This window comes from Enhydra lutris, unplaced genomic scaffold (assembly GCF_002288905.1).
Source record: "Enhydra lutris kenyoni isolate GAN:26980312 unplaced genomic scaffold, ASM228890v2 scaffoldscaffold23, whole genome shotgun sequence".
Taxonomy (NCBI): domain Eukaryota; kingdom Metazoa; phylum Chordata; class Mammalia; order Carnivora; family Mustelidae; genus Enhydra; species Enhydra lutris.
Window position 1 is genome coordinate 19,915,728 of NW_019154107.1, and position 22,751 is coordinate 19,938,478.

Here is a 22,751-nt window from a genome sequence, read left to right on the forward strand (position 1 = left end):
TACAGTGGGCTGCGAATGGTTTCTCTTTGTTCAGAAATAAACACAGAAACAATTTTCCAACTCCACTGAGCCTCGCACAAACAAAAGAACATTCCCTGCAGGAGACCGTGATAGGTCAGATTTTTACCCTAAGATTTAGAGGGTTTGGCACACTCTGTGGTCATCAGTAAAGTCATTTATATTGTTCCAAGAAACTTGGACATGGCAGGTAGTTGCTTAAAGGAAAGTGCGCTTGTGTTACGAAACCAGATTGCTTTCAGCCTCTTCAGCGATGCTCAAATAGTTCAAGCTCAAATTCAAACATAACATGTTTCTCTGTGTTATTTGGGTTTCATTTCTCTTTCAACCTTCGCCATTTCAATCCCTTCAAGGCGTCTTTTTAATGTCTCCCGCGGTTTATGAAATGTCGCATTTCCTTCAACCCCACAATTTTCTCTTTCACGAGGATGGCCCTCAGTATTGGACACCAATCCTGAGACAAGTGCTCTGCTGGGCTCCCTATGAGAGTGTAAGAGGGACAGCATGGGGAATTGGAGGGAACAAGGGACACAGGCGCTTGCAAACCACACAGCCACTGCCTAGTGGACACCAATTTTGTCCGTCTACACATGTATCTTCTTATTCCTTTTCTTTTTCCTTCACCCATATGCTGAGACCGAGGTCTTACATCTCAATCCCCAACGAAAGCAAATTTTGCTGTTTTTTTTTTTCTTTTTAAGATTTTATTTATTTGACAGAGATCACAAGTGGGCAGAGAGGCAGAGAGAGAGAGAGGAGGAAGCAGGCTCCCTGCGGAGCAGAGAGCCCGACGTGGGACTCGATCCCAGGACCCTGGGATCATGACCTGAGCCGAAGGCAGAGGCTTAACCCACTGAGCCACCCAGGTGCCCCAAATTTTGCTGGTTTTTTAAATGTGAAATCCTACCCCTATGAAGTCATAACGCTACAATGTTGTTCTGACACTGACCTCATGTTGAAACCCGGGCCAGGGCCTCTTGGAGGACTCGCTCTCCTGACTCCTGAAAACACTTATGTGGAAGGACTGGTTGCAGGAGTCATCCCTTTACTAATGATTATGAGAGAGAGGAAAAACACTGTCCAGTTATGTCACTCCATTCAGCTTTTCAGGAAGGAGGTAGCATAGAATCCTTTGCAAGTCATCAGGTCCTGGAAACAAAATTTGCTTTCAAATCAATACAAAGGCTGTCTGCTCCGTGTGTGTGTAAGAGGTGCCCATTGTTCTTTTTGCTTGATATGTAGGCTTTTCTCAGAAAAGAGGGGATAAATTCCTCTCTCAGGAGATCACAGACAATCTCTATTCTTCCATTTCCTCCCCTTTCCACATCTTCACACACATACAAATGTTGCAGGCATCACTGTCACACAAGCCAGAGAATAATTTCTCTAGTGGCGAAGTGGAGAGGGAGGGAGATATGGGACATTCCGTGTGTGATTTCTTCTTGGAGCCCTTCTGGAATGCCATCACACAGACCCCACCCAATTTATCACTTGTGCGAAGATAGACGGTACACGTTAGAGTTATGGATAATACTTTCACATACTGTCATAAGAAATGTGTAGAGAATGGGATCTTCCAAGTGCACGTGGTAGGGAGGGAAGAAAGCAGAATAGAACAGAGATGACCAAACCTACAGGACAAGTTCATTCCCTGGAGTACACGGGAAACAATCATGGGTGATGTCAGCGGGCCTTTGTGATCAAAAGCAAGAATGGGGTGGGAGGCTTCTGAAGCCTGGAAGGTTTCCAAAAAGTTACTTCTAGATATGACACCTAGACTCTGAGTGTTACAGCAAGACCAGCTCCTGGGTTCTTGAAGGTCACGTGCAAAAGACTTACTGGGAGTGAGAAGGAAAAGAAAAAGGTCTGAGAGTCGTGCCAAGATGTGTCATTGCTGCTGAAGCTAGCATGTACTTACATTGGCAAAGGGGAATTTGGGACTCAGTTCAATTCCTTCATGTGTTTTCTAGTCTTTTTTGGAACACACAACGCTTTGGAAACTTGACTGTTTTACGCTGATTGGATGGTCTTGACATGAGTTTTAACTACAGAAAGTATAAAATTATCCATCGTCCTTCACTCAGATCATTGCAAAGTCACGTGCACATGCCCTCCATTGGCCTGTAGAGGAAGAACATTCAACTGTGGCAGTTTCTTTGTGTTCCTGGGATCACAATTAGCCTCCATTTTCAATTTCCCTTGAAGGTGGAGCCATACCCTTGAATGCCAATGGAATGTAGGCAGAGGGGAGATGTACAGCTTCCAGGCCTGGAGGACACTAAGGCATAAAGGTCAGACCAGAGCCACCAAATGATAAGAGCCAAGGTCCCTGAATTACTGGGTGAAGCAAGGCCATCTGCTTACCCTTGTATTACCATTGGTGTATTTTGACACGACCAAGATGTAGACACTTACTGCATGAAATGGTTCAGACTTAGGGAGTGTTTGTTAAAGCAGTTAAACTACCTAGACTGATACAACCAGTACCTTTCACAGAAAATAATGTGGACATTTCTGATGCCATTATTATAGCAGTTGGCTTGTGAGAAATAACATTCTGAGGTTTTGTAGTAATTTGTGAGTTGAAATCAGGTATTTTCCACTTGATGCAGGACAAATGCCTACAGAGCTATGTTAAAAGACATATCTGGCCCTAGTCTTGACCCAGTTTATGAGAACCAGGGAAGGCATAGGCAGTTATTATTTTAAAAACTTCTGTTTTACACAGACCCTTGGCTAAGAACCATGAGTCTACGATAAGCCAAATTTTACTTTTAGATTAGGCTAAACTGTCAGGCCTCATTGCCTTGGTACATACAATTGGGCTGAATAAAGTTTTTCTTTATTTGAGTAAAATTTTTTTAAAGCATATTTCCGTTGTATCTAAAAAATTAACATGTAATAGAAAAGACCTTTTTCGGGTGTACAGTTCTATAAATTTTATTATTTTCAGGTAACACCACCCAAATCAGGACACACAACCAAAAAAATGCCCTCATACTATCTTTTTGTAGTCACACGCTCTTCCTCTCACCCCAAAGCCTTGCAACCACTGATCTGTTCCCCAACATTAGTTTTGTCTTTTCAAGAATGTCCTAGCAATGAAATCGTACATCGGTAACTAGTTCAGACTGGTTTCTTTCACTCGGCATAATGCTTTTGTGATTCACTTGTCTTTGGTGTGTATCCATAACTTTTTAAAAAAAGATTTTATTTATTTGACAGGCAGAGATCACAAGGAGGCAGAGAGGCAGGCAGAGAGAGAGGAGGAAGCAGGCTCCCCGCTGAGCAGAGAGCAGGATGCGAGGCTTGATCCCAGGAGCCTGGGATCATGACCTGAGCTGAAGGCAGAGGCTTAACCCAGTGATCCACCCAGGTGCCCCTATCCATAACTTTTTAATGCTGAGTAGTAGCCCATCATAGGGACCTACTACGGTTTGCTTTCCATTCACCACAGAAGGGATCTGCGTGTAGTTTCTAGGCTTCGGAAAGCGTGAAGAGAGCTGCTACAAAACGTGTACCAGTGTCTACGTCATCCTAAATTTCCCTTCCTCTAGGGCAAGGTTTCTCAACTGCAGTACTGCTGACATTTTGGGACCGGGAATTCATTTGTTTGGGGGGCTGTCCTGTGCACGGTAGGAAGTTCGGCAGCGTCCCTGGACTTCCATGTAGATGTCTGTAGCACCTCTACTTCTCACCCCCACCCTCATTGTGACAAATACAACATGTCTCCAAATATCGCCCCCCCACCCCCCACCTGGTGGAGAACAACTACCTTAGGGAACAAAACCCTCCATTATTACTTTAGTGTGGGATTGCTAGTGACGACTATCAGTTTTTGTCTGAAAATGCCTTTGTTCCCCTTCACTTCTGCAACAAATTTTCTCTGGACATAGAATTCTAATTTGACAGTTGTTTTCTTTCAGTGCTTTAAAAAAAATCAGTATACTCTAGATTTCGTCGTTTCTGTTGAGAAGTCAGTTACGAGTTGTAAGTGTTCTTTTTGAGGTAATCTCTTTCTGATTACTTTCACTACTCCTATCTATAGTGAAATTGTGGGTGAAATGAACCCTTAAGATTGACTTCCGACGGTGACAGTGGGGAGGACACACACACCCGGAAGGTACGGAAGGTTTATTACACATATCACGAGGCTTACGGGGTAGAGCAGGGCTGGCTTCCCAAGCTGGTCTGAGAATGGTTTGAGAAAGCAGGGAAAGAAGACTGGCTTGAAATTTTTGTGGTCGTCGGGGAGTGGGGCTGGAGTAAGGGTTCCAGCTTACAGGCCAAGGTTCGAACTTTCATCTGCTGCCAAAGACAAGAGCACCTGGGTTTTTTTTTTCTTTTTAAGACCGTGTTTTTAAGTAATCTCTACACCCACCGCGGGGCTCTAACCCATGACCCCGATCAAGAGTCGCAACTATAGGGGCGCCTGGGTGGCTTCAGTGGGTTAAAGCCTCTGCCTTCAGCTCGGGTCATGATCTCAGGGTACTGGGATCGAGCCCCACATAGGGCTCTCTGCTCGGCGGGGAGCCTGCTTCCCCCTCTCTCTCTTCCTGCTGTTCTGCCTACTTGTGATCTCTGTCTGTCAAATAAATAAATAAAATCTTAAAAAAAAAAAAAAGAGTCGCAACTATACCAACTGAGCCAGCCAGGTGCCCCAGTCCCTGGGCTTTCTTACCAGCTTGCCCAAATGGGGGAGAGAATGGAAGAGGGAGAGGTGGGCTTAAAAACTGTCCAAAGCAGGGGAGGGGGCCGTCTTGTGGGAGTGAACCCTTACCCTGTGGACTCTGACCCTATCTCTGGGTACACAGGGTCAGAAAGGAGTGGAGGCCAGGAGAACTGGCTGGTGCCAGAAAACCTGCCCCCAAGCACAATGGAATTGGGTCCAGGAAGCAATTTACTCCCTCTGTGCTTCGGGCTCCAAGCTCACAATGCTCACAAAGCGGTCTGGGTAATTCACACCCAGCAACCACACACACATGCTCACTGCGGGCTCTACCTCTGAGTATAGGACTAAAGATGCATTCATTCCTTCTCTTATTCTTGGGTGCACATTAGAAAAAAAAAATAGGAGTCATGCTCTATTACAAGCGTTAAAGGGTTTCTTTTTTTTTTTGTTTTTGTTTTTGTTTTTTGTTTTTTTAATGAACTGCACTGGTGTGGGTTTATATTTTTCCGGCTTGAAGTCTGTAGTGCTTCTTGAATTTTAGAGCTAATATCTTTCTGCCTTGGTAAGTTCTCAGAAATTATTTCGTTAAATAGTACTTCTGTCCTAGTCTCTCTTCTCCTTTGGGGATTTCAAATACACATACCTTCAACCTTTTCATAGCACCATAAATATCTCACAGACTCTCTTCTATACTTTGCTTCCTTTTGTCTCTTTGTGCTTCAGTCTGAGTATTTCCCTCAGGCCGAGCTTTCAGTTCACCAGTTTTTTCTGCCAATCTATTAAGCCCATAAAATTATGACTTGATTTCACTGCTTGTATTTGGCTCTCAAATTCACATTTAGTCCTTTTTTAAAGATTTATTTATTTTTGAGAAAGAGAGACTACAAGCAGGAGGAGGGACAGAGAGAGAGAGGGAGAGAGAGAGAATCTCAAGCAGACTCCACGCCCAGCACGGAGCCCAGTGTGGGACTCAGTCTCACCACCCTGAGATCAGGACCTGAGCAAAAAAATCAAGAGGCAGCCACCTAACCGACGGAGCCACCCAGATACCCCCATGTAGTCCTTTTCAAAATAGTTTCCTTTTCTACCAAAATCCCCAATCTTCTGCATTATTTCCTTGGAAAATGTTAAACTTTAGAAGCAACTAATACCTCTTGCTGAAAAGCAGCCTCCTATGCAAAGTACATCTATTCAGGCTTCCTTCCTCCCAAATTTTGGCCCTGTAATATTTTGATAGCACTCTGATACTTTCAAGTGCTTTGAATACATATATATATATATATCCAACTTTTCTATTCCCAGTGCTAGGATGGTTCGAGCCACTTACTAGGAATTGCCAGAGGACTAGAGACTTGCTTTAAATCCTGTGATTATTTTACAAGACATGTGTCCCAGTTTGTAAAAACTTAGTGTCATGAAAAAAACATGATGAGAGAACTCCTCAAGATTAAGAGACTTAAGAGACAACCTAATACAACACAGGGACCTTGAGTGATTCTTGATTTAAGTGAACTGGCTTATCAAAGATATTTGGGAAAGAACAAGGGAAATTTGAATAAGAGACTGAGTGGAAAGTAGCTGATATTAGAAAATTATTGATAACTTTGTTAAAAAAATGCTTACCTTGCAGTTACAAAAATATCAGTTTTAGAAATGCATACTAATGTATTTAGGGTTGGAATGTCAGAATGTCTGAGTAGAACACGGAGCAAACACAGCAAAGTGTAATTGACTTAAATCTATGTGACAGGTTCATAGGTTTTTATTATATTGATCTTCCTACTTTCCTACGTATTTGAAATGTCTCCCAGTAAATTAAAGAAAAAAACGAGATTAATGTTAATAACCAGATCTCATAATTAAACTCTCTAGCTTTCATTTCTAGCACCTATTAATTAATGAGGAAAATCAACTTTTAAATCCCGAAAGCAGTAAATTAAGTAATTATAATAATTAAGAAGTTAATGTAAATCTGATGCCAAGTTGGGAAATAAACATCTGAACATATGAAAACAAACATTCCTATGGACAGAATTTTAATGATTTTTAAACAATTGACAGACTAAGACTTTTCATAGAAAACCCTTCTGTTATAATAACCTTCATGCCTACAAGGAAAGTTCTGTAAAATTTTAATAGGTATGCTACTGTTTTGACAATCCTAAACAAATTACTCATTAAGACTGTGAGGAAGTTTGACAGGTTTTCTAGAATATAAAAAAATCTTTTTCACCTTGGGTCAGATGTTTATCAGCTACTGAACCAGATAAAACTTTTCTTAAGTAAAAATAAAAAGGCATCACTGTCATTTGTACATTTTTTAAAAGTAATTTCTACACCTGATGGGCTAGAACTCACAACCCCAAGATCAAGAGTCACCTATTTTTCCGAGTGAGCCAGCCAGGCGCCCCCATCTTTGTATTTCCTAGTTAGGTACAGCTCTCTAGTCTACTGCTAAGCTTAAGATACCCCACCTATCATAATATACATGTATGATACATGCTAGGCGAATATAGAATCAAGAGGAACTATCTGGGAATGCAGCCTGGCCTGGGCAGGTACATTTCCCTGCTGTAGTTTAAGTAATTTGAGGGTTAGGATGACCTTTCCTGATATCTTCAGTAGTTAGGATTGTGTAGTGACAGTATGCCAAAGTATCATCTGTCACAATTGTTGAAGGGACTGTTGATCAAAAAGCCCATCAGTCTATTGTCTCTTAACTTTAATGTAGCTTCTTCCAGCAAAGATACCTCACTTCACTGCATTCAATATGGTTCCACTCCCTCATGCCCCCAACTCCCCATACCCGAGAAGGCCTAATGTACATAGGTGTGCAACAAAAAAATGACGTTAGTAGAATGATGTCACTCTTCCAGTTAATGCTTTAGCTCTCATTTGCTGCTTAAAATCTGATATCAAACTAGGGAAGATTACAGTTCAGATAAATCCAGGGCCTAATTAATTCTTTTAACATATTTTCCGTGTGGACAAATTTCTCTTGCCAAAATACTGTACTCTGTTTAGAAGAGAAGCTGCAAATTGCTTCTTGTGGGCCAAATTCGGCCTACAGCTCTGGCTTGGCTCCCCCTCACTTATACACGCTCATGCATGGACATACATGCACACTGAGTTATCCAGATTAAAAACCCAGATGGCCACCTTCTTTTTAAGATGCTGAGGATCTGGGAGTGCTGGGCCCAGCCTGAGAGACAAGGGTTAGCAGCTGGAACAGAGTGGCAGGAGCTCCAATACGCATTCCGGGTTAGCCTTTGAAAATACCTCAGTAACGCGATCCCCGGTTTAAATGCATTGTTTGTTTTAATTCGATAAAATATCCCCTTCGCTCCTGAGATGAAGACTTTCTAACCTTCTGATTTGTCTCCTCTTTTGACTTCTTCTTACTCTTACAAGGTAAAAAAGTAAACCACGTTTTAAAGTTCTGTCTAAAAAAGATACTCAAAGATTTTTAAAGAACTTTGAGAATCTTTAAACCATGTGTCCTGGCAAAAGGAAATTTTGAGTATGGAAATGTTTTCAGTTTCAGTAGTCTCACAAAATCAGAGCAGGCAGAAAAATGCTTAACTGAAAGTCAGAAGAGCATGATAAAGAAATCAGTCTAGCTCTCTCCCCAAATAATTACTCCGAGTTTCATCTCTGATTCCACTGCCACTTGGGTCCCTGACAATAGAAGCCTGTGACAGTGGCTTGGGCTTCATCGTTGTTGCCAGTCCTGATGATTTTAAAACTGTTTGGCCTAATTTTCCCCTTTTGGATGCTTCAGGTGGTGTTCGCTACTTCTGCTGGAAGAGATTTTCTCTGCTCATGGAAAGACTTTCTTTTCCCTCTATGGATTTATAATAGCCTATGGGTAGAATTATACTGCAATACACCATATGGGAAATACATTAAAAAACTGAGTTCAGGCTTACAGTAAATGTGTACAAATTTCTAAGAAACAAATCCTTATCCAAACTCTACGATTGCACATGTGATCACTTATTTGATAATCATTTGACATTGACCACGTGCCCGCTGGGTCTGGGACCCTGGGAAAGATAACCCCGCTACAATTCCTGCTTTGATGAAAGAAATTTCAACATCACAATATATCTCCACTGAAGATACTTTGTCATTGAAGAGCCAGGATTTAGCAAGAGCCATTCCAGTTTAGGAAAAGTCATAGTAAGAATACAAGAGAGGAGAGACCATAAACAGTTGAGGATTTTTTGTGGGATCAGTAGTTCTGAAACTAACATGCTACTGTGGGTTGAAAGATCTCCTGGAAAAGACACTGAAGACCTAAGTCCCAGGACCTGAGAATGTGATATTGTTTGGAAATAGAGTCTCCAAGGAAGTAATCAAATTAAAATAAGGTGATTACGGTGAGTTCTATACTACTCTCCTTGTAAAAAAGTGAAATCTGGAAACAGATAGATAGACATGCGCAGAAGACAATGTGAAGACACTGAAGAAGGCCACGTGAGGACCAAGGACTGGAGTGACGTATCTACAAGACAAAGAACGTCTGAGGCGACCAGAAGTTAGGAGAAAGGGAACGTGTGCCACAAACACCTTAATTCCAGACATCTGGCCTCCAGAGCTCCGAGACAATATATTTCCATGGTTTTAAGCTCCCCAGTTTATGGTACTTTGTTACAGAAGCCCTAGGAAAATAATACAAGCACCTTTTCAGAACTGGATAGTTTCTTCATACATAGGAGGGCCTTAGTGCCTACCAACTTTTTCCTTTTTCTTTAATGTTTTGACATGGATTTGCATGCTGTTTTAGAATACCTTAAAAATTCTACCTCTACGAACTTTTTCTAAATTAATATCCATTTAACGCTTGGTCCATAGTAATCTGAACATTGTCAATGACCCCCTAATGTTCAAGTCAACAGATTCTATTTTCAGGTCCCCGAAAGGTCAGTAAAAATGGCCAGAGCAAATTTATTATATAAAGGAGAGGGGGTTTCATGGAAAAGATCATGAAGATGAATAGTTTGGGGATTAAGACAAATCATTTCACTTTCTGGTAAAGCTAACGTTATTGGTAAATATGATTCCTTTTATTTTTTTTTATTTTTTTATTTTTTGATTCCTTTTATTTTTAAAGCTAGCCTAAATTGATCATTCTATTCCATTCTATCAGTGATCTTTCCTGGCTTCTTTTTAAGAGTTCTCAAATATGTGAGCTTTGCTTTCTGTTTAAGTTTAGTGTCCACTAATCTCCTTTCCATCCAGTTAGGAAACTTGGGCTCTTAAGTTGCCCTAAGAGCTCCAGCTGATAATGCAGTCATTTTTCCATTTGCTTCCTTGTACTCCCCTGGAACCCTGACTCTGGTCTTGGTTTCTGGCATGATCATCTGGCACGTAGGAAGTGCTCGGTTAGTACTTCTTAAAAGTGAAAGCCAGATATGAAGCCATGTTTAAGCAACAAATATAACACAAACATTTACAGTCCATGAGCAGACAACTGGTACAGTGTTTTCATGCAGTTTTTCAAAAAGTATTTACTCGTACCACTGAAACTGACTCTTGGTGTTGATAATCTCTACCAACTACTTTTTTTCAAGTCTGAACCGCTTTGAGGCCTCTGAGAAAGCAGGGGTACCCTGTCCGCTTGCTCTGCTTGTCTCATATCCACCTCTTCCAAGTGCTCTGACTCAATCCTTTCTTTGGTCTGTAACCTGTCCCATTCTTTTCAGTCATCAGCCAAACATCCGGTATGGTGGGTAGGCTCTAAGATGGTGCCCATGACCCCTGCCTCCTGGTCTTCGTTCCGTCATCCTGAGTAGGAGTAGACCCTGTGACTTGCTTCTAACCAACAGAACGTGTCAAAGGGGACAAAACACCACTTCAATGATTATGTTACCTAAGACTGTGACCCCTGTCTTGCTAGAAACCTCCATTAACTCTCTTGCTGGCTCTGATGGAGGAAGCCGCCATAATGAAAGGCCTTTTGTCAGAGTAAGAGTGCTGTTAGTTCCTATCACTACATAACAAATTACCGTAAACTTAGTGGGTTAAAACTACATATATTTATTATCTCGTAATTTTCATGGGTCAGGAGCCTGGGTAGTGCTGAGCTGTGTCCTCTGCTCAGGGCCTCACAAGGCTGCAGTCCAGATGTCAGCCAGGGCTCTGGTTTAATCTGAAGCTTGGGCTCCTCTTCCAGCCTCATGGGTTATTTGCAGAATTCAGTGCCCTGTGGTTAGAGGACAGAGGCTCTCACGTCCTAGAGGCTTCCCACCCTTCCCTGGTACATGGCCCTCTCTGTAATAGAGCAGTTTGCATCTTCAAAGCCGACAGGAAAGCATCGCCACTACTTTAATTGCTCTGACTTCTTCCATGTCTGACCTCTAGAGCGTCTTTGAAAGGGCTCACTTGATTAGGTCAGACCCATCTAGGATTATTTCCCTTTTGCTTAAAGTTAACTGATTAGGAATTTTAATTACATCTGCAAAACACGTCAGCTTTCCCATATAATGGAACCTAAGCAATGGAGTGGTATTTCATCGTCTTCACTGTTCCTGCCCACACTCAAGGGGAAGGGAGGATTCAGGGCCAGCGTACCCGCTGACGGAAACCGTGGGGGCCATCTCAGAATTCTACCTACCACGACTGGCATGTCTTAGTGCTGTATGTGAGCTTTATTGCCACTTGGCTCTTATAGTTTACATTTTTGTGAAGTACTTTTTTGCGATAATGTACTAGTGAGTGCTAGAGTGGCAATAGCAAAATTGAATTCCCCTAAATGTAATATTCACACGGAAAACTACTTTGTAAGATTTCAAGATCATGTCTACTCTAGACTAACACCCTTTTGCGTGAAACACAAGAATGGAGCTTCTTTTCCTGTCTTCCAGTGGGGCAATGGTCACTGCGATTGAAGGATAGAATGTGCTCGTCAGGAGCCGGAATGGTGAAAGCGAAGGTGGTGTGCTCACTGGACAAGTAGTATCAGTGAGCACAGGACAGCACTGTTTCTGTCCAAGGAGACATAACCGCTTTACCCTTCTCCTTCCCTGCGGCAGAGCACTGTGTGATGGAGCCCACCTTGCTACCGACAGCTGGAGCAGTCAAGCCTGGCTGTGTGTGGTGGTACTACGGTGGCGAGCTACGGTGAAACACTCCAGATCATAGCACAGAATCTGCCGTGTTTCCGTGCCATGCTGCCTCCCTAAAGAAGAGTGGGAGGCAAAGAAATTTTGACGGTTTCTCTGCGAAGACGTACTGTTTACACAGTGGCCCTGATATCTTCTCTACTCAGAGGTAAATGAAGTTTGTGTCTCGCAATATTTTAACCATAAGCAGATTTTTTTCGGCCCCCATTCTGTCAACTGATGGAGGATTCCAAGTACCTCTACATTTTATTCATACTCATACATTTAAACAGTGGAAACGACCAGATATAGTTTATTAAAATATGTTCATTGAAACAATTTTGACTCGGTTTTTAAAAATTGCAAATACATTAAAAACTGTTACAGTGTCATAAGATTGTAAATATTGCCTTATGAAATTATAAAGAATTTGTTTAGTAAAAACTATGAGATATTTTAATTTAAACTTCACATATAAAAATATATGTTCTTTTGCAACACTGAACAGTTAAGGCCACAACACTTGAAGGAGAGTTTCAGATACACATATTTTGAAATTGCTTGTCAAAAATATTAGCATAAATAAATACCAAAACTGGTCGTAACAGTCAAACCAAATAAAACATATTAAACTTATATCTTTAAAAGTTTGCTATCAGAAACTTTCCTTCAGAAGTCATAATGTTTTTCAAGTATAAATTACAATGTGCTTGGTGACCACGGAAACAGAGATATATTTATAGTATTGTACAAGATTTTGACCTTCTCTCCATATTTGGGGGTGAAGTATCCTGATGATTTTGCCCCATGTGGTTCTGGTTGGCATCTTTCTTACTGCTTTTAAAAGCTATTTGATCTCCTATTGGTTTTATCTCTGGGAGTGGCTCATTATTACTCTGCATACTTTTCTGACTCGTCAATGACATCCTTTTAAAGAGGAAAATCTAGAAAAAAACCCACACACACAAAGAATTCATTTCAGTAAGTGAATAGTCACTTAATAGTATTTTAGGGGGTATAATCTTCAACTAGTCTTAACATTATTTCATCACATCTTTATGGGGCACCACGTGTACAAAGGTACATTCTCAGTGTCCATCGGCCTCTTCTTTTACCAACGGCAATCATGACTCCTCCCTGAATTAAGACCTTTCAGGGTTTAACGTTCATCATCTGTGCCTTGGTAATACATTATCATTTTTCTTCAAAGAGCAAATTCAGTATTTCACTTTGTTGTGTTGTTAAAGAGGAAAAAGATGAAAACTAGGATGTTCTGGAGGGGGCGAGACCCTCCATTCCTAGAGATCAGAACTTCTGGCAAAATGTTAGTGCCGCCAAATGATGGCTTTGGGAGCCCCCAAGGGTCTAAAGGCAGGTGGAGATGCGGATCTGCTGCTCAGGAGAGGCCAGGGCTATAAATGGGCAGGTAGCAGCCAGACAGAGGAAAGCAGACGTCATAACCCACAGAGTGCAGGCAGGCAGAAAGGAGAACAGAAGGAGAGAAACTAAAGACGAGCCAAGGGTGAGATGCAGTCAGAAGCGGAGGAGTCAGTACTGGAGACAGAACTTTGTGGAAACGACAGCAGGAAAGAGAGGTACCTCAGAATTGACCGAGGAAAGTGTATCAAGAAGGGAGTGCCAAATAGGGCACATAGAGGAGAAACTGGAGAAGATGATGATGGAAAAGAGCCCCATGGGATTTAAGCCTTTTGAGCATGTAGCCAGAGAAAATAAGATTCCTGAAGAGTGACAACATACATACAAGTTTTGACAAGATGCCAAAAAAAAAAAAAAAAAAAAAAACAGGTGAGGACTTGGCTCCTTTGGAAACCCAAATGATGTGAATAATAGCTAGCCTTTAGCCTTAAAGAATGGAGGAACTTAAGTGAAAAGTGGCAACCTGAAAAATCAGAGTCTAGAGAAAGGGTCTGTGGGCTAAAATGGGGGAACTCCTGTTTTGTTTCTGCTGTTGTGGAGGAATCCATATCTTGAAAAATTCTGCTACTACAAAATACCAAGAAATGCTCAGTAAGTACAAAAACATAATTTTATAATGTGTAAGTAAGTTCACAAAAACAAAATGAAGGGAAATAAATCCCTGTGGGCCAAAAAAAGTAGGGAACAGGCAACCTCAGAGGTGAGGGAGCAATGAAATGGCATTTATTGATCTCACAACTTAGACTCATTTTGTTAATGTATATTTATTTGTTTTTTTAAAAGATTTTATTTATTTATTTGACAGAGATCACAAGTAGGCAGAGAGGCAGGCAGAGGGGTGGGGGGGGTTGTTGAAGCAGGTTCCCCGCTGAGCAGATGATGCAGGGCTCGATCCCAGGAACCTGAGATCATGACCTGAGCCGAAGGCAGAAGCTTAACCCACTGAGCAACCCAGGTGCCCTGTTAATGTATATTTAATCTCACAAAATGTAGAGGCTTGGAACTGAGACCCTTCCACAAAGTGGGGACCCTCTAAGAACTATGCCCTTAATGTAAGTTCATCTACAAACACTGGGAGATGACAAAATAACATGCTCTCCTGGTCTAGACTTTGAGTGAAGGAGAACCACGTTTTCCTAGTGGGAGGTTGGGGTTCCCATTTACTTTACTGGTGTAGGTGGGAAAGCCCTAACTGAGAAATTAACTGAAAGTGGTCCTGGAATGGTAACACCCAGAGGAGCTAACAGAGGCTAATACAAATTCTCTACGGATGGATTTGCCTTAATGTAAGCCTTAAAGGGGTTCCACAAGAAGTCCCAGTTGAACATGAACTCACAATCCAAATTTCAAAACACATAAGGAAACAAGAGAGTACTAGCAAGTCAACCAGAGCAACAAACAGATTTTGATTCCTAAGGGATGTCTGACATTGAAGTAACTAAATACACAATATAAAATAAGTATGCTTAACTATTTAAAGAACCAGAATAAAAAAATCATGAGCACACAAAAAATAGTTTTTAAATGATTGATTTGAAAAAGAATCAAAATAAAATTTCATGTGAAAAATATAAACACAATAGGTAGGTTGAAAAGATTAGTCTCAGCTGTAAGGAAACTATGGAATCAAAGAGCTCTGAAGTATGAAAGCTCTGAAATTCCCCAAACTATTACTTAGACAAGGATACCAGGAAAGTAACATTAAAAGACACGGATAAAAGAATGAAAAGTTTTGTGTCAGAATTCCAAAGAGAAGAGAGGAAATATTCAAATTATAATGGATGAGAATTTTCTTAAACTGATAAATGACATGAATCCTCAGATTCAAGAGTCATAATGAATTAGAAGAAGGTTAAAGCAAAAAAATTCCCACCTTGGCATCTCATAGTGAACTGAAGTACATCAAAATAAACTAAAAAAAAAAAAAAAAAAAACCAGTGAGGGAGAAAGGATAGATTATATATAAAGTTATCGGCAATTATACTAAAGCAAATTTCTTAATAGGAACAATGGGAGCAGATATCAAAAGAAAGTAATTGCCAACCAGCCATATGATCATTCATTTGCAAGTAAACAGAAACTTAAAAAGTTAACTATAAGAAGAAATCTATGACAGGAACTTCCAAAGGATTTCTTCAGGGAGAAGAAAAAGGATCCCAAGAAGGATACCTGAGATGTAAAACAGAATGGTGAGTAAGAAAGTGGTATAACAAATAATAGTAACAATTGATTGGTGAGGCTAAAAAATTAAAATACTGGATAAAATAACATGTAAAATGGGAAGGAAGGAGTGATAGGAGAGAAAACTCTTCTAAGATCTTGGTATTATTTGGGGAAAAGACAGGAGCATTAACTAGCTTTAGATTTAAGGTACATATATTAAAAATATTTAAAGACAAAATCTAGCTTATAGGCCATTTACAAGAGACTCATCTAAAACACAAATAAAAGAATGAAAAAAAAAGTATCAAAGCGCTAGTCAAAGGAAAGCTAGTACAGCTCTATTAATAACAGATAAACTTTGGCATTTTTTTAAAGATAAGGAAGAATACAAATAGTAAAGATGACTGATTTAAATGTAACTGCATTAATAATCAGATTAAATATAAATGGGCTAAATGCTCCAACTGAAAGGCAGAGATTTTCAGCTTAGATAAAAAAGCAAAACCCATCTATATGTTGCCTAAATCAAATGCATTTCAAATATAAAATCACAAATGAGTTAAAAGTAAAAGGATGAATAAAGATACAACATGATAACTCTAATCAAAAGAAAGCTAGAGTGGCTATGTAATATCAGACCAAGCAGATTTCAGAGCAAATATTATCAGGGATAAAGAAGTCCTTTCATGATAAAGGGGTCAATTAATTAAGAGAATATAACAATCCTAAATGTTCTAGAACCTAATAAGAGCTTTAAAATACATGAAGCAAAAACTAATAGAAGTACAAGGAGAAATAGATAAATCCACAGTGGCATTTAGGGATTTTAATGCCCCTTCCTCAATAATAGATATTACAAGTAGACAGAAAATCAGGAAAGATAGGAAATACTTAACACTATCAACCAACTTGAAGCAACTACATTGATAAGACAATCCACCCAACAACAGCATGCTTCTCAACCTTCTCAAGTGCACATGGAATACTAACCAAGACAGACCTGATTCTGGGCCATAAAACTGATCTCAATAAATTTAAAAGGACTCAAGTCATACTAAGTATGTTCTCTAATCACAATGTAATTAAATTAGAAATTAATATCAGAAACCTCAATGGAAAATAACCAAATATGTTGAAATTAAGTAACCCATGACTCAAAGAAGAAGTGAAAAAATATTTTGAACCGAATGAAAATGAAAACACAATATATTCAAGTACTTCAGAGAAAATTTATAGCACAAAAAGCCTCCTTAAGAAATAAGAAAAGTCTCAAATCAGTGACCTCAACTTCCATATTAAGAAACCAGAAAAAGAAGAGCAAATTAACTCAGAGAAAGTAGAAGAAAGGAAAATATAAAGATTAGAGTGTACATAAAATATAGAACAATACAGAAAAATAAATGAAACCAAAAACTAGTTCCTTGGAAAGATCAATAAAATTGACAAACTTCTAACCAGTTAATCAGGGAATAAAAAAACAGAAGACATAAAAAAAAAATCTGACAAAATCTGTGTAAGACTTGTACACTAAGAACTATAAGACATTGCGAAGAAAAATATAAAACATCCATAAATGGGGAAGTAACTTCATGAGTTAGGAGACTTAATATTGTTAAGATCTTAACTCTTCTCAAATCCATCTGTAGGTTCCAAGCAATCCCAATCAACATCCCAGAAGGCATTTTTTCTCCAGTAATTGACAAACTGATCCTAAAATTTCATATGGAAATGCAAAGGGCCTAGAAGAGCCAAAACGAGTTTGAAAAATAACAAAGGTGAAGGAGTAACACTTCCTGATTTCAAGACTTATTATGAAGCTACAGTAATCAAGACAGTATGGGACTGGCACAAGATAAACAGATCAAAGGGACAGAATACAGACTCCAGAAATGTGCCCACACATGGAAAAGTTAACTGATATCTGTGAGGACAATTCAGTAGAAAAAAGATAATCTTTTTTCAACACATAGTGCTAGAATGATCAGATGCCCATAAGCGGGAAAAAAAAGAAGAACTTCAATTCATACCATCACCATATAAAAAATTGACTCAGAATAGTACTCAGCAAGAGAAAGGAATGAACTATTGATACATGTATGGATGGATTTCAAAACAATTGAGCTGAACAAAGGAAGGCAAACAAAGAGTACATAGTGTAGGATTTCATTTCTTTTTTTTTAAGATTTTATTTATTTATTTGACAGAGACAGAGATCACAAGTAGGCTGAAAGGCAGGCGGAGAGAGAGAGGTGGAAGCAGGCTCCCCACTGAGCAGAGAGCCCGATGCGGGGCTCGATCCCAGGACCCTGGGATCATTACCTGAGCTGAAGGCAGAGGCTTTAACCCACTGAGCCACCCAGGCACCCCTCATTTCTTTTTTTTTAATTATTTATTTGATAGACAGAGATCACAAGTAGGCAGAGAGGCAGGCAGAGAGAGAGAGAGGGAGAGAAGCAGGCTCCCCACTGAGCAGAGAGCCCGATGTGGGACTCGATCCCAGGACCCTGGGATCATGACCTGAGCCGAAGGCAGCGGCTTAACCCACTGAGCCACCCAGGCACCCCTAGGATTTCATTTCTATAAAAATCTAGAACTTATAAAACAATGTACAATGATAGAAGGAAGATCAGTGGTTTGGATAGACAGGGATCACAAAGAGGCACGAAGAACCCTCTGCCAATAACGGCACCGGTTTTCTGATTTCATGTGTATGCACATGTCAAAAGTAATCCAATTATATACTTTAAGTATGTGTCATCTAGCATATGTCAATTATATCTCAATATAGCTCTTTTTAAAAAGCAGGGGAGTCATTATTGGGTGACCTGAGACTGTCTCAGGTTTTAAGCTTTGGAAAAAACAGACAATGAGAGGAGACCACAGGTATAATCTACCTCCAGTTTTTCTCACAATATAAAGTCTGGCTAACTGTGTACTTGAAGTGAGCATGCTCATTTGTAACTTGCAATGGGGAACAAAGCATACCATCAGAGAAAAGGCAGTAACTAGGAAAGGCAAGAATTCACAAGCATACTTTTTTGGTGGAGACACTCTCATCTCAGCATCTTTTATTTATGGTAGTGACAGTGAACAGGAAATCTATTGACTGATCTGGCATTGGAACTACCCAGGGGATCTGCCATGTTGCAGCTAGTTTCTGAGGGAAGGCACTCGAACTTTAACCTCTGTATCTGCAGTCTCTGGCCTTGTGCCTGGCACATTAAGAGATAACCAATTAGTATATGCTAAAGAAATACATGAATAAACTACCTCTATAACATAAAGAAATTATTTTTAATAGCTGAAAAGTTTACTACCCTTTTTTATTAGCTACCTTAGGTGGAAATGAAGCCAATAACACATTTTTCTTAGTGGCTAACTGTGGATCCAAATAACCAGCAGTGGCTACAGTGGAGAAAAGTAGTATCTGGGAATTTCTAGATATACCATTCACCTACTAAAAGATCTCTGCCATCAGTTAAGATCATAGGTCCTAACCTGCCGATCTGAAACATCTAAAATCACCAAAACAAAATTCAGAGGTGAATTCTGTTCTGTAGCTGCCAAGAGTACCGTTCCTTCTTTTCCTTTTGTGGATTATCTTTGCAATGTCTGTCTAAATATTCTTTTTATATGAGTTAATGCATCTTTTACTTTCCAAGCTTTAAAAAGTTTTGATTTGTTTGGCTTGGATGGTATAAAAAGGTTAGAGACACTCTACATTAAAAAAGGTCACGTGGAATTGACTAAAAGAAAATCTCACCTAAATCATCTATGTCCTTTTTAAAATATGTAGAATAACAGTATATTCTTTAAGTAGAAATACATTTGTTGTTACTTGACTTTTTAAATATGATTTTCATTACTTTTTATTTCTTTTAACCAAGGACATGTACATTTACTGAAGTATATTCTTCCATTATGTATCAATGAGAATTTGAGCAGAATCCAAGTTAAAGACTACATCCTTGAGCCTGGCACCTGCAGCCCACTGTCCCCTGGCCTGACCTCCCATCTGTCCCGTCCACTTGTGCCAGTGCTCAGGCCCCCTGCCTGGCCTGCTCGGGAGCAGGCCTCTCCGCCTCCCACATGGCATTTCTCCCCTGGCTCAGCCCCCTCTCCTAGTCCTGGGTATCCAAATCTTCCCACCGGTGGGCAATGCCATGCTGAAGACTGGACAGCCTGAAAAAGTCCCGAAACTCGATCGTGTATTCTAGAACACACGTTTTCATTCAGTCTGAGATGTGTTTCGAATATTTTCTTCCACTGCTTCACTTCACTTTTCCTCCTAGGTTCTTCTGTCTCCTGACTCCTTTACTTTTCATCTCTCTTCCTCAAATCTGACTTTCTTTTCCAGAGTCTTTCCCTAAGCTCTTAAAGTTGGAAAAAAGTCTTCACGGGATCGCTATGTAGTAGAGTATCTGTTAAATGTTCCTTTCTACTAGACAGAGAATGTTCCTAACACTTCACGACACACATTATAATTCTAAGAAGGAGAGTAATTCTGAGAGTATCCTTTGAGCCAGGTCACAGCTATCTCTAAATATAAGGCAATTTTTATAAAGTAAGAATACTCACGAAGTAATTTTTAGTAAAAGATAAACAACCCGGGACCTGTACCAAAATTTTTGCTTGAAAACTTCTGTGGCAAGAGACAGGCTGTTTACTACTCTAAGGGCTGCTCCTGGTTTTACCCTCCTCCTCGCCTCTTTCTTACCTCCTTACATTTTATAGTTCGTTATCAACCAAAAAGATTTCCTAGGCATTTACCATGTCCCGTGTACCAGGGCCTGTGCTGCCTGCTAAGGATCCATTGGAAAGCAAAACAGAAAATAGTTTCTGGCTCACAGAGCGGAAGGCCAGTGGAGAGAGAGTGAGTCATAAAGCAAATAAATGTACACTTCACTGTGAAATTGCCAATTACGATAAATACAAAGAAGGATGAGAAAAGGGGGTTACGTGAGAGGACAGTAATGGGACATAATTTATCTAAGTGCAGCTGGTCACAGAAGTCCTCTATGTAGAAATAACTACTTGAAGCCCAAACCCAAAGGCCGAACAGGAATTAATAAGGCCTTTCATGGATCTTTTCTTCCACATTTCCTCCTAATGCTTCAACTTGGAAATGTGCTCTCATGATTACAGAAAGTTCTCCGGCAAGTGGGAAGAGTAACTTTCAAGAAGAAGAACCATATCTCTCAGACTATTAACTCCAAAACAGGTATTCGGCAGGAAAGGCTGACGTAGCCTGTGGTCACATTTCCTAAGCATGTAACATCCTTATTTTTTGCATTTATCCTATTTCTTGGTTTTGCCTTACTTTCTTCTAGACTCTCATGATGATTACACTCATAATTTATGCAAGAAAGTTCTTTTGTGTATCTTTTCCTGTAAGCTGAATCTCTATGAATGGGATCATTGAAAGGAACGTGCTATTAAACTCTGGCAGGGTCACCTGACTCCATCTAAAACACAGCAAATAAACAGCTATGTTAAAACACGAAACAACACTTGAAATTCGTCACATGTTCTGGAGCCATAAAAGCTCATATTGAGGAGTTAAATTATGTGGATCACTATATAAAAGGTAAAAGGAGCAATTCAATACTTAACACTAAATGAAAAATAAATTTCACTTACCTTCTTTGATTTTTTGATGTCTTTACTTGGTGTTGATTCACTGTCTTCCAGGACTTCAGAAGATCTGCTCTTTGCACGATCACACATGTTTCCTACAATAGAATATATTTAGAATTATGTTTTCCTAAGTAATGAGAAAAAGAAAAGTCCTGATGCCCACAGTGCAACTCTATCAAGCCTGACTTAGGGGGAGTACTAAAGAGAGTGTACCACTACCACTGGAGCAGTAGACAAGGTCTATACAGCCTACTTCCGAGAAGGTTGAGTTAAGGCAAAAAGCCCAGAATGACCTGACCAATGTTGGAGATGTTTGCATGACCAGTACCCAAATACAGCTACAAAGGTAACAGTGAGAGTTAGGAAAGACTTCCATAAAATAGAAATTACTCTTTTTAGTTAACCTAGTTATAATTAAATTCTTTGTACTCATACAGACATGGTGTTTCAAATCAACCCAGTTATATAACCGAATAATAATCTTTAAAGTATACTCATGAAGCACATGCTTTCTTATAATTTTATATTATCAACTACTTAAATCTTACTTTTAATTAGTTGCTAAGAATACTTATAATATTTTAACATTTTGCTTCAAATATTCTAAAACTTACTACTCTGTTGAAGTTAGAAGGAAAAAAGTATGAAGGAACTACTCTTCCTCCTGCCCAAGTTCAGATCAGATATCCACTACTATGAATGGTTATTTTTAATGAGGACACAGCAAAAAGCACACTTTGATGTGATGGTGTGGAAACATAGGGTTGCACAACAAAACTCAGATGATTTGGCGGTACAAAATGTAGGTCTCAAGGGTAATCACTGTCCCCTCAATTCTGTGGCACCTGTTCTCTGACACCAACAGGAAGGCCTGGGACAGGACCTGCCTTAAATGTCCATGATAAGATGAAAGACCCAAGTCTGAGCCCTGGGGGAAATAATGGGCTGGTCAGCCGTGGCTCCAGGCCAGCCTGGTCTTTAGCAACGGGGTCTGGCAGTGCCCACCAGAGATATAAATTGAGATGTGGGACAAAAGCCCAACTTAATATTACTGGTTGAAAAGTTAAAAAAAAAAAAAAAAAAGGTAGTGAAAAGGCTGTCCTGAACCACTTAACAGTGATAAGTGAGTAGCTGTGAGTGACGATTAATGAGAACAAGTACACCTGGGTCACGTATTTCATTGCTTGCTATGAGGCTCATGTGACAGTAAAAAGCAAGAAATAAAATACACATGTGTAAGCTCTAATACCTCAACCACTGCATACGTGTGCACATGTATGTATACGTATGCATGCATGCATGTGTGTATGTTAAGGTAGCTGGCCTACTGAAGTCAAATGTGTTCACACCTTTTGGATTTTCATTGTATTCACAAATAGCCCGTTCTTCATGGTTGGTTTTCTTGTCCTATAAATGATAAAGAAGCAATATAATAAAAAACATAATTGTGATGGGCTGGAAAACATCACCTAGGTTTTAGGCAAGGGCTCTCGAGTCAGCCTCTAGCTAACAACATAAACATGTGACAACTGCCTCATTTTGCTGGGCTTTTGCCTCAGATGCTGAGTGATTGCTAACGTCCCTTCTAGTTTCAAGTTTTTTGATTCCAAAAAGTTGTATGATTCAAGAATTCTACTCAGGGGCGCCTGGGTGGCTCAGTGGGTTAAAGCCTCTGCCTTCGGCTCAGGTCATGATCCCAGGGTCCTGGGATCGAGCCC

General features: G+C 39.9%; 1 protein-coding gene across 1 annotated transcript in view; it reads right to left on the reverse strand.

Moving 5' to 3' along the window:
- Positions 1 to 12,095: 12,095 nt before the first annotated feature.
- LOC111150392 (retinitis pigmentosa GTPase regulator) overlaps positions 12,096 to 22,751 on the reverse strand; it is a 53,374-nt gene continuing 42,718 nt past the window's right edge. Inside the window, exons 17-19 of the mRNA XM_022507817.1 lie at positions 22,383 to 22,440; positions 21,037 to 21,128; positions 12,096 to 12,740 (exon numbers count right to left, since the gene is read on the reverse strand). Of these exons, the coding sequence (XP_022363525.1) occupies positions 12,534 to 12,740; positions 21,037 to 21,128; positions 22,383 to 22,440 (357 nt within the window). The 3' untranslated portion in view covers positions 12,096 to 12,533. The remainder of the gene's footprint in view (positions 12,741 to 21,036; positions 21,129 to 22,382; positions 22,441 to 22,751) is intronic.